Genomic DNA, 14,949 nt, shown 5'->3' with positions numbered 1-14,949 from the left:
GAAAAATACGTGGAATACGCGCGCGAACCTCCATTTTGTGGAACGAAACTCCATCTTGTCAAATTTAGTCTTCAATTTGGCTAACAATGCTTTTTAACTTGAAAAAAAAAAGTTTATTACTTTAATTTTCACTGTTAATTATATAATTACATTAAATATTCTTTTTAAAATATTATTTGTAACAAAGAGCGCGAATAGCGCGTTTGAATGCGCGCGCGAACCTCCATCTTGTGAAACAAGACTCCATCTTGTCAAGCTTAGTCTTCAATTTGGCTAACAATGTTTTTTCCTTAAAAAAAAAAATTTATTACTTTAATTTTCACTTTTAATTATATAATTACATTAAATATTCTTTTTAAAATATTATTTGTAATAAAAAGCGCGTTTGAATAAGCGCGCGAACCTCCATTTTGTAAAACAAGACTCCATCTTGTCAAGCATAGTCTTCAATTTGGCTAACAATGCTTTTTAACTTATTTCTTCTTTAAGGACATTGTTGCAAGCTCAAAAAAACATTCATTTTTTTTTTAAGAGACATTTTATTCAACAAATATACAAAAAAAATATACATATAGTGAATTTCTGTTTATTTTTAAAAATATATTGTGTTGTACTGCGCTTGTAGATGATCTTCTGGAGGTTCTTCACAAAAAAGTGTCAGGCGGTGAGTAAGATATCTCTTCTTTAGATTATATGAAATAAAAAATTCCAAAAAATTTATTTAATGGATAGATTAATTAAAGATTTTTATTTTTGACAAAATGGCGACTTCTCAATAAAAAAATTATTTACATTGCGAAAATATAAAAGAATATTAATATTATTAATTAAAGAAGAAAAATTATTTTTTTTTTGTTGATAACTAAAATTTAATTAGATAAGAAATAATTTTAAATTATTTTTATGTATAATTAATTTTTTTTTTTACACTGAAAATCAATCTATTGAAAATCAAATAATTAATTTAAATTTGTTATTAATATTATTATTATGTAAATAAAATGTAATTCCGACATATATGTCACATCAAACATGAAATTGATATTGCATTTGCTATTGACATATCAACGAATAATAAATAAGCAAATATATAATAGGCACACATATAAAATTGATAAAAATAAAAATGTGTAATTTTTCATGAACATAATTATAATTTCAGTAAAATCACAAGTTTTAAAATTGAACAAAATGAAATAATAAATTTTGATTGTAAAAAATTAAACGTAGACTTTGACTTTGAAGCGTTTGAAAAATAGAAGCCACATGAACTAATAAAATAAAGATGTATAAGTAAATAAATATAAAAATAGGGGAGGTGTGAGTATAGCCGGGTTACGTTGACTGGGTTGATAACGTAACCGCAGGAATAAGGGATAAAGCGAACAAATGTTAACGCTCAAGGGTAAGTTACCATGGTTACTGTGAACTCAATATCCGTGTAGCCGGAGGATTATACTGGCCTCGGGCGATAATCCCTCGCCGCGCAAAACCCACCAAGCGAAGCGCCTAGCTGATTATATTCCATTTCTGTATATCGCCGACGGGTTTTCAGCTTCCAGCCTTTGGTCTTCAATACCACCTCTCGACACACGTGCTATCGCCAACAGCGATCACCTTCAAGACTATTAGAAAATTTTTTAACAGCCAAAAACGCCTCGTGATATAAATCTCTATATATAGGTACATGAAAATAATCATCATCATCATCCACACTCTACATTCAGAAAAAAAAATTCTTTTTGAAAAAAATTAATTTTTTGAAAATTTCAAACAATTATTTAAACACTATGTGACTGCCATGACTTGTGAACTATAAATGAATAAAATTTTGCTTCATTAGATAATGACTTTTGTTAAATTGGACTGTACTTTCTTCAATATTGACATTTTTAAAGATATAAGCTCATCCCGATCTTACACTCATCAAGACCTTTCATTTCATTACCCACATGCATTTTTGATATATTTTTCATATATACATATATATAATATATATAAATATATAAAATATATGAAAAACTGATGTGGGTATTCAAATGAAAGGTCTCGATGAGGGTAATGTCAGAATGAGTTTATATCTTTAAAAATGTCAATATTTCACAAGATAAAAGGTCATTTCTTAATTATTGACATTTTTAAAGATATAAGCTCATCCCGAAGTTACACTCATCAAGAGCTTTCATTTGAGTACCCTCATGCATTTTTGATATATTTATATATATAATATATATAAATATATAAAATATATGAAAAATTAATGTGGGTATTCAAATGAAAGGTCTCGATGAGGGTAATGTCAGAATGAGTTTATATCTTTAAAAATGTCAATATTTCACAAGATAAAAGGTCATTTCTTAATTATTGACATTTTTAAAGATATAAGCTTATCACAAGGTTACACTCATCAAGAGCTTTCATTTGAGTACCCTCATGCGTTTTTTATATATTTTTCATATATTTATATATATAATATATATAAATATATAAAATATATGAAAAATTGATGTGGGTATTCAAATGAAAGGTCTCGATGAGTGTAATGTCAGAATGAGTTTATATCTTTAAAAATGTCAATATTTCACAAGGTACAAGGCACAATGCTGATTTTTTTCAAAATAAATTTTTTTAGTTTACAAAATTATAAAAAATAAAATTTCAATTTGAAATAAAAAACATAAGAATATATAAACAGATAAATGAAATTATTCACTATTTCATAAAATGACAAACCCGAATTATTTTTTTTTTAGATAAAACAATTTTTTTGTTCGTACCTTTATTTTTCTTATTATTTGTTTATCTCGACTACCTGACTTAATTCATACAATTTGTAAAAATATCATACTGTACCAAACACTGTTAAATCCATTATTTTTACATTTATTCCGTGTTTTTGGTTTATTATTTATTTAATTATGTTTTTCAAAATCATTATCGTCTAATAAATTCCACTGTGGTGGCAGTTGAGGAAAAAACGTCAGCTATTTCAAGCTGTAGTACGTTTTTTTTTTATAATATTCTTTCAACAATTCTATTTTGTGTATGATATATTAATATTATTATTAGTAATATCATAATTATTATTATTATTAATATTATCATTATCATTATTATATATTACAAGTGACGTTAATTTTTTGACGCAGGATTATTTAAACATTTAAAATTTAATTTTATAAACTATTATTTACACTTAGAATACACCACGCACTTTTTTTATTTTATTACATATTAATTAAATAAATTGCTATCTTCAACGAGACTAGTTCGCCGAAATATCAAAATAATTATATAAAAAACAGAAAAAAAAAAAAGTAACTTACATTTATAACGCATTATTAGTAACAAGTCCTTAGAATAATTAGTTAATATACTCAATAGTAAAAAGACCGCACTTACATGAGTTTAAAAAAATAATGTACGGTCTTTTATTATTTGATTAATTATGTATTAAATAATATTTTAATAAAACTTGAGATAAATATACGATATAATTATAAAGTGTAATTAAATGTGATTTGATTTAAAATAATTTGTCGCGTTATTTTGTTCAGGAATAATGATTGTCTCGCAACACAATTTATTTTTTACGGATTTTTTTTAATTATATTTTTTCTTTATTATTTTATATCAAAAATGAAAGAATTCACGTTCTAGATGCCATAAGGATGTATAAAAAAATTCTATTATTTTTTTTTGTCAAAAAAAAAAATTTTTATTAATTTTATTATCATTTTTTTTTGTCTAAAAAAAAATTATTATTAATTCTATTTTTATTTTAAGTCCAAAAAAAATTCTTATTAATTCTAAAATTTTTTTTAAGTCCAAAAAAAATTTATTATTAATTCTTAAATTTTTTTTTATGCCAAAAAAAATTTTTTTCAATTCTAAAATTTTTTCTAGGTCCAAAAAAAATTTTTATTAATTCTATTATTTTTTCTAGGTCCAAAAAAAATTTTTATTAATTCTATTATTATTATTTTTTGTCCAAAAGAAATTTTTATTAACTCTATTATTATTTTTTTTGTCAAAAAAAAAATTTAGCTAGTCAAAAATTTTTTTTTTGTATTTCTGGACATTTCATAAAAAAATATCAATTTTCAAAAAAAAAAATTTTTTTTTTTGTAATCAACTTATTTTTGTAAAAAACGTCCAAAAATGCAAAAAAAATTTTTCTTTATACTAAAAATTTTTTTTGGACTTAGAAAAAAAATTAGAATTTTTATTATAGCATCTGTAACGTGAATAAAAAATTAATTAATAATAATAATAATTTTTTAAATGTTTTTTTTTAATTATTCTTTAAAGTGCGCAACCAATATTGTGATAATCATTAAAACTGTACAATGTACTATACAAACAATTGTTTCGTAATTGAAACTTACATTTGTTTTATTTTATTTCTTTTATAAATTATTAATGCAAACGATTAATCTTCACTGAATTGTCAAAAAAATCATTAATAATATTTTTAAATAATAAAACTGAGAATAATTAATTATAAAATGACGCCATAAAAATTTTTTTTTTAAATTAAATCAATTATTTTTTCAAATTATAAATCAGGTACACGATTTTTTATTACACATTTATTATTATATTTTTCTGATAAAAAGAATCGTGTTTATTTAATTATTTTTTTTATTTTCAATTTAAATTTTTAAATTTAATCACTTACGTAAATTTAATTTTACTTAGTTTAATTAATTAATAGAAAAAAACATAACAGCTAATTTACTAAAAAACATTGAAAATCTAAATTACAATACATAGAATAAAAATAATAACAATTAAATGGTGAAGAATAATCGAGTAGCCACTTAAATATTCGGTTGTACCAATAAGAAAAATTATTTAATATTAAAAATGTTTTTTTTCACATAATTATAATAATTAATAACTAATAATAATAATTAATAATGACAATAATAATAGTAAGAGATAATTATATACTTATAATATATTGTACAAATAAAACTATACAATTTGGACAGTGCTTCACGGATTATTAATTATTTATTTTAATTAACTAATTAATTATTTGCAAAAATACAATTTACTAAATATATTACCATATTATTATAATTATTAATAATAATAAAAAGAATATTAATAAAATAATAATATTTACTTATAATATAATCATAATATTTATAAAAAAAAAAAATTAATTAAAAAAAAAAAATGTAACTAATTACTTATGATACAACTTGCACTGCACGTCCAAATGTATAGACCAAGTATTACAATTAAAGAGCAGACATACACATAAGTGGCAATGTATACGCACATAAATGATTGTATCACTCCGAGAAGGTTCTCAGATAAATCTTTTCAACATACACGAAAAGAACAAGATGACACTGGATATAATCCCAGATTATACTCAGTGATATCTGTGGTGGAAAAAATTCCAGATGATAGCTAACAAAATCCAGATTATACTCAGTATAATCTCCGATTATACTCAGTACAATCTGAGATTATACTCAGTATAATCTCAGATTATACTGAGTATAATCTGGGATGGTATCCAGTGTTATCTTGTTTTTTCCGTGTATTTTTCGTTTTACATCAATTAATAACATTTAGATCTTTATCACTGAGTAGAATAGAATTATTAAAAATTGATCGAAAGTAATTTGAAAAAGATTTTTTAATTTAAACACAACCGTCCCACAATCCCTATTCACAATTTACATAATCGCATTTCACTAAACGTTTATATGTTCACTATAAACCAGCCAATCCATGGTATTTTTTTATAATTATTATTATTATTATTTTATTACTTTGTTTTTCTTCAAAAAAATAAAGAACAATCTATTTATAAACCTATGTATATAATATTATTATACATTAAAAAACTTTTTCAGTCGTTAATAGGAAGTGTGTGTGTATGTTGTATTATCGACATGATATTATTATAATTATAACTATTTATATCGCAGTACTTACTTCAAAAAATACATCGTAGGAATTTTATTTAATATTAATAGAATTTATTGGAGTATTGATCTTCAAATTACTAATAAAAAAAATTATGTCATTTTATAAAATTATTTTTGAATGAATGTAATTACTTGGATTAAAAATTTATAAAAATTTTTTTTTCTTTGCATAGAAATTCTTGTTTAAATAATTAGTCATTAATTAATTAATTAAAAAAAAATTAACTCTGAAATAATTTAAAAAAATTTCAAAAATTAATTAATTAATTAATTATGAAATTAGTTATTAACTCAATTAATTAAATTGATAATTAATTAATTATTAATTAAATTAGTTGTTCACTTAATTAATTAAATTAATAATTATTTAATTATTAATTAAATTAATTATTAAATTTTGAAATTACTACCGCGATAAAAATTATAACTATTATTATTTATCAATTAATAATAATCAATATTTGATTATCAATAATCAATAAATGAATTTGGAATTTATAAAAAATACCAGGCCGATCCGAGTGAACATTAGCCGAGTACACGTCCCATGTATACAATTTACGTATAACGCAATATTGTTGATATTATCATCATCATTATCTGAACAATTAGAATAATAATAGCAGCAATAGTAACAGCATAAATAGCAGAGGAGGACCGTCGAGGCCAGCTCGAGCCAATCACTCGCGTTCCTACCCCTTACAGAACATCACTTCAAGTATGCTTTATAGAGCGTTGTGCTTCTACACGACTCCTTTTCTTGCTCGAGGAGGAACAAAAGGTCCCTAAAGTTAACTCTCTTCACTCGCGGCCTCATTGGCATTGGTCGGTTACCTCCTGACGCGGAAGCATTCACACTCGCACTCCCTCCAGGGTTATTTGTCGAACTACCAGTGTCTAATTTCGGCTTTTTCCGCGGACCTATCGCCTGCAATGCTGTAAGATTCGCTTCACGTTGCCGTAATTCTTCCATCTCAGCTCTTTGCATCTGAAGAAATACAAAAATTTATTTATTCATTCATATAAAACTTGTTTAATTTAAAAGAAGATGATAAAATTACCTCCTTGGCTTTAGCTTTTAATTTAGCTTGCTCAGGATCCTCGTTTTTCGCGCGGCTTTTCGCGGCCTTCAACAGCAACTCACGTTCCTGTTCTTCGTGTCTTCTACGTTCTACTCTGTCGAGTTCCTCAAGAAATTTAAGCTGAGCTCTCACGTCTTGCGTTACTTCATACCGAGGGTCAACCTAAATTAGTTATAAAATATTTAAAATAATACTAGTAACCTTGCAGTCACCATGTGACTACCGTGGCTTATGTAATATAAATAAATAAAATTTTGCTTTATTAAATAATGACTTTTAAATTGCACTGTACTTTTTTAACTATTGACATTTTTAAAGATATAAGCTCATCCCGATGTTACACTCATCAAGAGCTTGCATTTGAGTACCCACATGCATTTTACATATATTTTTCATATATACATATATATAATATATATTTTAAAGATATAAGCTCATCCTAATGTTACACTCATCGAGACCTTTCATTTGAGTACCCACATGAATTATTGATATATTTATCATATATACATATATATAATATATATAAATATATAAAATATATGAAAAATTGAAGTGGGTATTCAAATGAAAGCTCTCGATGAGTGTAATATCGGAATGATCTTATATCTTTGAAAATGTCAATCGTGCACAAGATACAAGGTCATTTCTTAATTATTGATATTTTAAAAAATGTAAGCTTATCCCGATGTTACACACATCAAGAGCTTTCATTTGAGTACCCACATGCATTTTTGGTATATTTGTCATATATACATATATATGATAAATATAAATATATAAAATATATGGAAAATTGATGTGGGTACTTAAATTAAAGCTCTCGATGAGTGTAACATCGGGATGAGCTTATATCTTTAAAAATGTCAATAGTTCACAAGTTACAAGGTCATTTTTTAATTATGATTGTTTTTATAAATAAAATACTCACTTTTATAAAATCTATCCGATGTTCAGCGATAACCGCCAGTTTTTCAACTAAATTCTTTAACCTTTCTTGAGTCGCATGAGATATTAATGCTGCGACTTCTTGATTTGGTTCTTCAAGCCCGTAACTCGAAACTAAAATTACATCAAATGTTAAAAAAATTTTTTTTTAATTTTTAATTAAAAAAAAAAAAAATTACCAATTTGTTTAATCCTCTGCTGAAGTGGCGAGACATGTAAGAAAACTTCATCCTTACAAGACCGTATTTGCGTACCGACAAATTCTGTAGATCCAAGAATTCTCTGAGACTCTTCAGCGAGATTTACACCTCCCATCGCCGCGACATCGTTGATGTCATCATCACCCCTTTAATTTAAAAAAAAAAATTCATGAAATAAAATTAAAAAAAAAAAAAATGTAAGAAAATAAAATATGAATATTAATAATTACGTGTAGCCTGCTGATGAAAAAGTCTTTTTTTCTTTTTCTTTATTCGGTGGTTTAGTAACAAGAGAAGGCACTGTGGTTTTATTAACAGTAGTGGCGGCGTTAACTGTCTTACCCTGCGTAACAGTGGGTATCGTTTTAATAAGTGTGCTGGTAGTTATCGGGGATTTCTGTACAGTTGGCGAAGCCAGTCTCACATTCGTAAGCGCTACGGTTGATTTCACAGTATGTGCCACTGGAGTGCGAACTATTGTCGTCATAGGTCGTATCTAATTTGAAAATTAATTATGTTTTTACTATTATTTTAATGACATTGATTGATAATAATTAAAAATATTCAGTTCATTAGTTTATTGATTAATTACCAGTCTAGATGAGATCGCTTGAGGCGCTCGAGGACCAACTGTTGATGTTACTACAGAGGGAGGTGCCATAACTCTTAATGGAGCTGGTGAACTGGACACTACTACTGGTACCGTCGACATTGCAACTGTTGGCCTTATTTGATTCTAGAAAATTTTATTTAGTTAAAATTTTGCTTTATTAAATAATGAATTTTGTTAAATTGCTCTGTAATTTCTTAAATGTTGACATTTTTAAAGATATAAGCTCATCCCGATAATACAATTATCAAGAGCTTTCATTTGAGTACCCACATGCATTTTTGATATATTTTTTATATATACATATATATAATATATATAAATATACAAAATATATGAAAATTGATGTAGGTGCTCAAATAAAAAGTCTCAATGAGTGTAATGTCGGGATGAGCTTATATCTTTAAAATTATTATTAGTTGATAAGATAGCAAAGTTAGTTCTAATTGTTGACATTTTTAAAGATATAAGCTCATCCCGATAATACAATTATCAAGAGCTTTCATTTGAGTACCCACATGCATTTTTGATATATTTTTTATATATACATATATATAATATATATAAATATATGAAAAATTGATGTGGGTATTCAAATGAAAGGTCTCGATGAGTGTAATGTCAGGATGAGCTTATATCTTTAAAAATATCATTAGTTGACAAGATAGCAATGTTAGTTCTTAATTATTGACATTTTTAAAAATATAAGCTCATCCCGATGACACATTCATCAAGAGCTTTCATTTGAGTATCTACATGCATTTTTGATATATTTTTCATATATACATATATGTAATATATATAAATATATAAAATATATAAAAAATTGATGTGGGTACTCAAATGAAAGGTCTTGATGAGTATAACATCGAGATGAGCTTATATCTATAAGAAAGTCAATAGTTCACAAGATAAAAGGTTATTCTTTAATTATGTATATAATTAAAATTATTAAAAAAAAATTTTAAAGATAAAAAAAAAATAAATAAATAATAATAAAACATACTTGTGTAATGATTGGAGATGATGCTATCGAATAAACAACATTTGGAGGTGGTGGTTTGATACCATCGATGACCAATTCCTTGGTAACAAGTGATTGCCTTAAAAGCGGCAAACTCTTTTTGAGAAAACCAATTAAACATGGCTGAGGTGATGCGTTTAATAATTTCTCGAGTCTATCACAAAACTCTTCAGGTTCAACTTTAGTATCAATTAACTCTTGTATTAACGACCGTACATTACGTTCCACTGCTTTAGGTTCCCGACTAGATAATTCTAACAAGTTTGCTAAAAATTTACGACACTTTTCTTTGGTATTATCTGCGGTTTGGCGCTATAAAATAAAAATCATCAGGGTTAAATAATTAATACAATCATTCCCCACTATCACTCATTGCATAGCTCCAATAAGTACCTGTTGAGGTGTTATTGGCGCTACTGGAGTTGTCGTGGCTGGCGTCGTTGCGGGTGTTGCCGTCGTAGTAGAACTCACTACTGTTCCTGGTGTCACTGTCGTCGTGGTTACGCTCGCAGCTACCGTCTAATTAATTAATAAATAAATTTATAATTAATAATCATTGTCAATAAATCCACAAACCAATTTACTGTAATTTATCTTTAATAAAATTTTAAAATCAAGCCAAACGATTTTATAATAAATAAATAAATAATTTATTTACTTGCTTGGAAATTACTCCAAAAAAATAAAATTTTAAATGCAAAATTTCAAGACGCACTCAAACCTCATAGACCCATTTAAATATTTTAAAAATATTATTTTGAGAAATAAAAAATTAAAAAACCCCATAATATTTTTTATAAAATAAATCCTGATAAATTACAATGCTCACTAATTGATAGAGTAATTATTGTAAGCTAAAATTTATGTCCCAAAAAATAATTACGATAAAATTAGATAATAATTTTTTTTAATTTAGATACTAAGAGAAGTAATTTAAAAAAAATATGTTCTTCAGCATGACATTAAAGTTAGCAGTTATTAGAGAATTTTTAAATATTTTTTAACAAAAAAATTTGTTCCAAAAAATTATCTTTAAAAAATTGCATTTTTAATTTTTTAAAATTTCTACATGTCAATTTTTTAAATATTTTTTTTTGCTATAATTTATTTGTTAAAACAAATTCTAAAAATAATTAAGTATCTGCTAAATTAATAATCATTTCTTCAGCACATGCTTAAAAAATTTAGCAAATAAAATTCTTTAAATAAAATAAACTCCTAAGCGATTGCTACATAACATGCAAATACTCGTATGAACGTTGATGCACAAAGCTAGGAGCTATAACAATAAAAAAAAAAAGTGATATACTGTAAACCTTACCAGAATCATTCAACTAAAAAATAAATAAAAATCTAAAATTCTACACGAGCATTTAAAAATCGGTCTGAAAAGGTATGAGGTGCGTCACCTGAACGGGTTTTCGAATGGTGGCGAGTGGTGGCCCAGTGAACTGAGCATTCAGCCTACTTACAGCCGGTACAGAGGTCAGACGATAAGCAGTTGCTCCAGGAGTCGAGGCAACCACTGCGTTCCCCGCAATGTTATTAGGAGTGACAGCATTCCCGCCAGGAGTTGCCGGGACCGGGCCTACCCTTAAAAGTTGATACTGTCCATTTTCTGTTTTGACAATCAGGTGTCCCTGGGTACCGGGTTGCAATCCATGAAGAGCTTGCAGTGTAATCTAAATAATAAAATTCAATAAACGAAAATTCGAGTTATAGAAAATTTCGTAGAACTGTTACCTACAAAGGTTGCAATAAATAAAATTTTGAACTATAAAGGCATTTAATTAAAGTCACGTCAACATTATTTATTTCAATATAATGTATGAAATTTATACGTTATAATTGGCAAATTGTCTAACTCCATTTTAGAGAATCTTCCATTTATATGAAAAAACAATTGATTCAAAATTTAATATCACTTTAAAAAACCATTTAATATCATTAATATCTAATAGAAGTATAATATTTTAGTTTGAATCATTCAAATAATTTATAATTAAATGAATTAGATTATTGCTGTATCAAAATGTTAAAAAATCACCCTCTAAAAAATAAGGAGTTAGACCAATTGCTAATTAGACCATCGAATTTATTAATTTAAATAACCAGTAATATTTTTCTGAGTTAAAAAATTCAAATATTGATTGTCTATAGTATTTTCAAGGATCAAATATTCAATCATCATTATTACATCTTACAATCATATGATTAAAAATGAGAGAATGAATCTCAATATAAACACTAAGATTTATTATTTAGCGACGTTTCGTGCACTTTATTTACACTTCTTCAGGCTATTTTTTTTTTTTGGTTTGAAAAAGGTTATTTATTTTTAAAATATTCTAATTTTACACTGAGAAAAAAAAATTCTTTTATCAAGAAAATTTTCTTGATACAAGAATTTATGTTCTTGAAAATTTTTATATTCTTAGCTCAAAAAATTGTTAAATTGATTGAGATAATTTTTACTTAATTTAAATAAAGCTATTTTTTGTTTATCCAAAGATAAATATTGATGTTTTTCTCTTCAGAAATTAATAATTAATAATAATAGAATATTTTATCGTCAGCGAGTTTCTTGAACTAAGAAATTGTTAATTGAGTAAAAGTATTTTTTTTTACATAATTAAGTAACAAAAACCTTATAAAAACTTAATAATTATTTTTTTTTATAAAATATTCAAGTGGTCTTTTATTTGAAGCATCTCTCTTAAAAACTGTCAATTTAAAAAGCTTAAATAAAATAAATAATTTTATTTTATATAATGAATTTATTAATTTGAATGATATTTGAGAGAAATCTTAACAAGTTGTTAATATTGTAATTTAAAAAGATGTTTGAGATTATGAATATGCTGTTTTACCTTATTACATTGTAAAATGTAATTGACTTTGTAAAAATGAGACGAGGATGGTAACCATAAGAGTAACTATTGTTATTTTAATTTATTTTGTTTTATAAGTCAATTATTTGTATTAACTAAAAATAATTTATTTTTAGTTTGCCTGATGAAGCTGAAATAAATCAGCAAAACGTTGCAATTCCTATAATTTAGCATTTTTATTTATTGCCCAAATTGCCAAGATTTAATCATTTAAATAAAATAAATAATGATGGTAAAAAAAATAAAATTTTAAAAACAAAAAAAATGATCTGTGTTTTGCCTATGAGGCCTTCCTCAGTCTATCTAAAAAAATACAAACAGAAAATTAATAAATAAAAATAAATAATTATAAATAAAAAAAATTACCCCTGGACCTCCAGGTCTAGTATTGACAATATGCGGCCCAATAACAACCCTAGGAGCAGCGACTTGTTTCCCAGGTTGCTGACCAGCCACGGGAGTTCCCGGCCTGACCGCATTGACATTAACAAACTGGACATTGCTAGGCACAATGGACGAGGCGACTCCTCCAGCTTTGGCCTGTAACGTCGTGGTGACGACATTACCAGCGACAGAAGCCGGAACGGACATCGGAACAGAAACCATGCCCCCAGGTGCACCACTACTAGTCTTAATAACAAGCGCAGTACCCGGGTGCCCAGGTTTATTAACCCCACCGACAACAGTTTGCTGTCCACTTTGAGTCACTACCGAGCCGACATTGCTGACGACGACATTCGAGGCACTCTGAAGCACAGTTCCCTGCGAAGAAACCCCGAGAGTCCCGTTGGCTAGCTGCCCGACAGTTTGCGCGGGGAAAGTTAGTTTATTATTAACATTAACAACACCAGAGGTAACCACTTGCCCAGCTACTGCCGGGTTGTAGATCAACTTTACGGACTCGTGGGCCTTGGTCAGGGCGATGTTGCTCGGCTGTTGCTGGTTGCTCGTCACCTGGACCTGGTTGATCGGGAAAGCACTACCGGCACTGCTGATGTTCCCCCCGCTGGTGCTTACAGTCTGGTGTTGTTGTTGGTGTTGGTGCTGCTGCTGCTGTTGGTGATGATGTTGTTGATGTTGTTGGTGTTGTTGGTGTTGTTGGTGTTGTTGGTGTTGTTGATGTTGCTGTGCTTGATGTTGATGTGGTTGATGTTGCTGCTGCTGCTGCTGCTGCTGCTGATGTTGGGTAGAAACTACGACCTGGGAAGAGCTGACGACGTTAACTGGCAGCAAGGTGGTCGTAGTAATGGACTTGGTGACTTCCTGAGTCATCAGTGAGTTGTTTACGGTGGTGGTACCGCCGCCGTTGGCAACCCCATGTTTCTGTACCGCGCTGGGGATGCTGCCCCCGTTGGAAATACCCGTTGTTAACTGGTGATGATGGTTCTGGTGACCGGTGGCTGAAGTTACTAAAGAGTGACCCGCGACTGCCGGCGACGACGTTACCAACTGCGTCTCGAGCGAGCCCACGATCGCGTTTACCGCGGATTCATCGACGTCCGTGCTGAGAGCTTCCTCCAGAAACTTAGCTGACGCCATTTTCTTCCAAGCTCCAACTGTAAACTAAAATACGCAGGCGCGTGGCCAAAATAATTCCCATGGTGCATTGCCCCCTACCTCGGGCTTACTCAATCGCGCTCTCTCTTTTACACAAAGTATAATCAGTGTTACTGGTAAACTTGAGCCCGATGCTGATGATCCTGATCCTCTAATAGTCCACATTGCTATCAATTCAACACTATTATAACTGGGTTTTAATTTTGTGTTTTATTTTTTAGTTATAATAAATCTAGAACTTTGTTGATATTTTTTTTTACAACACACTTTTGGATATTTTATTATGTTAATTGTTGAGACATTTTTTTTATTACACTTTTAAACACTAATAAATTTTTTTAACATTTCCAGTTAACTGTATACGTAATTATAAACGCTCAAAGCAAAAGGAGTGATAATCATAAAGCTCCTTTCCCAACACAACACTACATATATCAATTTCAATGGCAATATGGCTGCTGTCAATAGCCGCTGAGTTGTTGAAACACGTCACCCCGCCAAAATACTCCGGGGGATATAATAAATTTATTTTGGGTTATTTATAATTGTTTTTTTCATTTTTTAGTATTTTAAATGATTATTTTGAGGACTTTTTTGTTTATTCACTTTTACTATTTTATTAATCTATATTTTCACACTATTATTATAATATACCTATAATTATTTTGTTCTTAAAGACACAC

At 27.8% G+C, this 14,949-nt stretch overlaps 1 protein-coding gene across 3 annotated transcripts; it reads right to left on the bottom strand.

Annotated features, from left to right (window-relative positions):
• Positions 1-6,358: 6,358 nt before the first annotated feature.
• On the bottom strand, positions 6,359-14,520 carry LOC123266936 (transcription initiation factor TFIID subunit 4-like). Of its 3 annotated transcripts, XM_044731375.1 has the most exons (11): positions 13,883-14,520; positions 13,076-13,792; positions 11,228-11,500; positions 10,212-10,337; positions 9,801-10,130; positions 8,777-8,920; positions 8,415-8,680; positions 8,164-8,330; positions 7,968-8,098; positions 7,016-7,198; positions 6,359-6,942 (listed from the first exon to the last, which is right to left on the bottom strand). In XM_044731375.1, the coding sequence occupies exons 1-11, from the start codon at positions 14,246-14,248 to the stop codon at positions 6,664-6,666; spliced, it is 2,982 nt and encodes a 993-aa protein (XP_044587310.1). In that variant the 5' UTR covers positions 14,249-14,520; the 3' UTR covers positions 6,359-6,663. The 3 variants fall into 3 exon arrangements, with proteins under 3 accessions (XP_044587310.1, XP_044587308.1, XP_044587309.1); XM_044731373.1 differs by having other exon boundaries at positions 6,360-6,942; positions 13,076-14,519; XM_044731374.1 differs by having other exon boundaries at positions 6,361-6,942; positions 11,291-11,500; positions 13,076-14,519.
• Between the last annotated feature and the right edge of the window lie 429 nt (positions 14,521-14,949).

Source organism: Cotesia glomerata, linkage group LG6 (assembly GCF_020080835.1).
Source record: "Cotesia glomerata isolate CgM1 linkage group LG6, MPM_Cglom_v2.3, whole genome shotgun sequence".
Taxonomy (NCBI): domain Eukaryota; kingdom Metazoa; phylum Arthropoda; class Insecta; order Hymenoptera; family Braconidae; genus Cotesia; species Cotesia glomerata.
The sequence above is the reverse complement of the archived record's forward strand: the minus strand, read 5'-3'. Positions and strand labels throughout refer to the sequence as shown.

Excerpts from the sequence above, each read along its gene's own strand:
- LOC123266936 (XM_044731373.1), bottom strand. The coding sequence starts at position 14,248 with ATGGCGTCAGCTAAGTTTCTGGAGGAAGCTCTCAGCACGGACGTCGAT. Across the intron at positions 11,501-13,075 it reads CTAGACCTGGAGGTCCAGGG|ATTACACTGCAAGCTCTTCA; the intron begins GTAATTTTTTTT and ends TTTATTATTTAG. Across the intron at positions 8,331-8,414 it reads TTTTCATCAGCAGGCTACAC|GGGTGATGATGACATCAACG; the intron begins GTAATTATTAAT and ends TTTAAATTAAAG.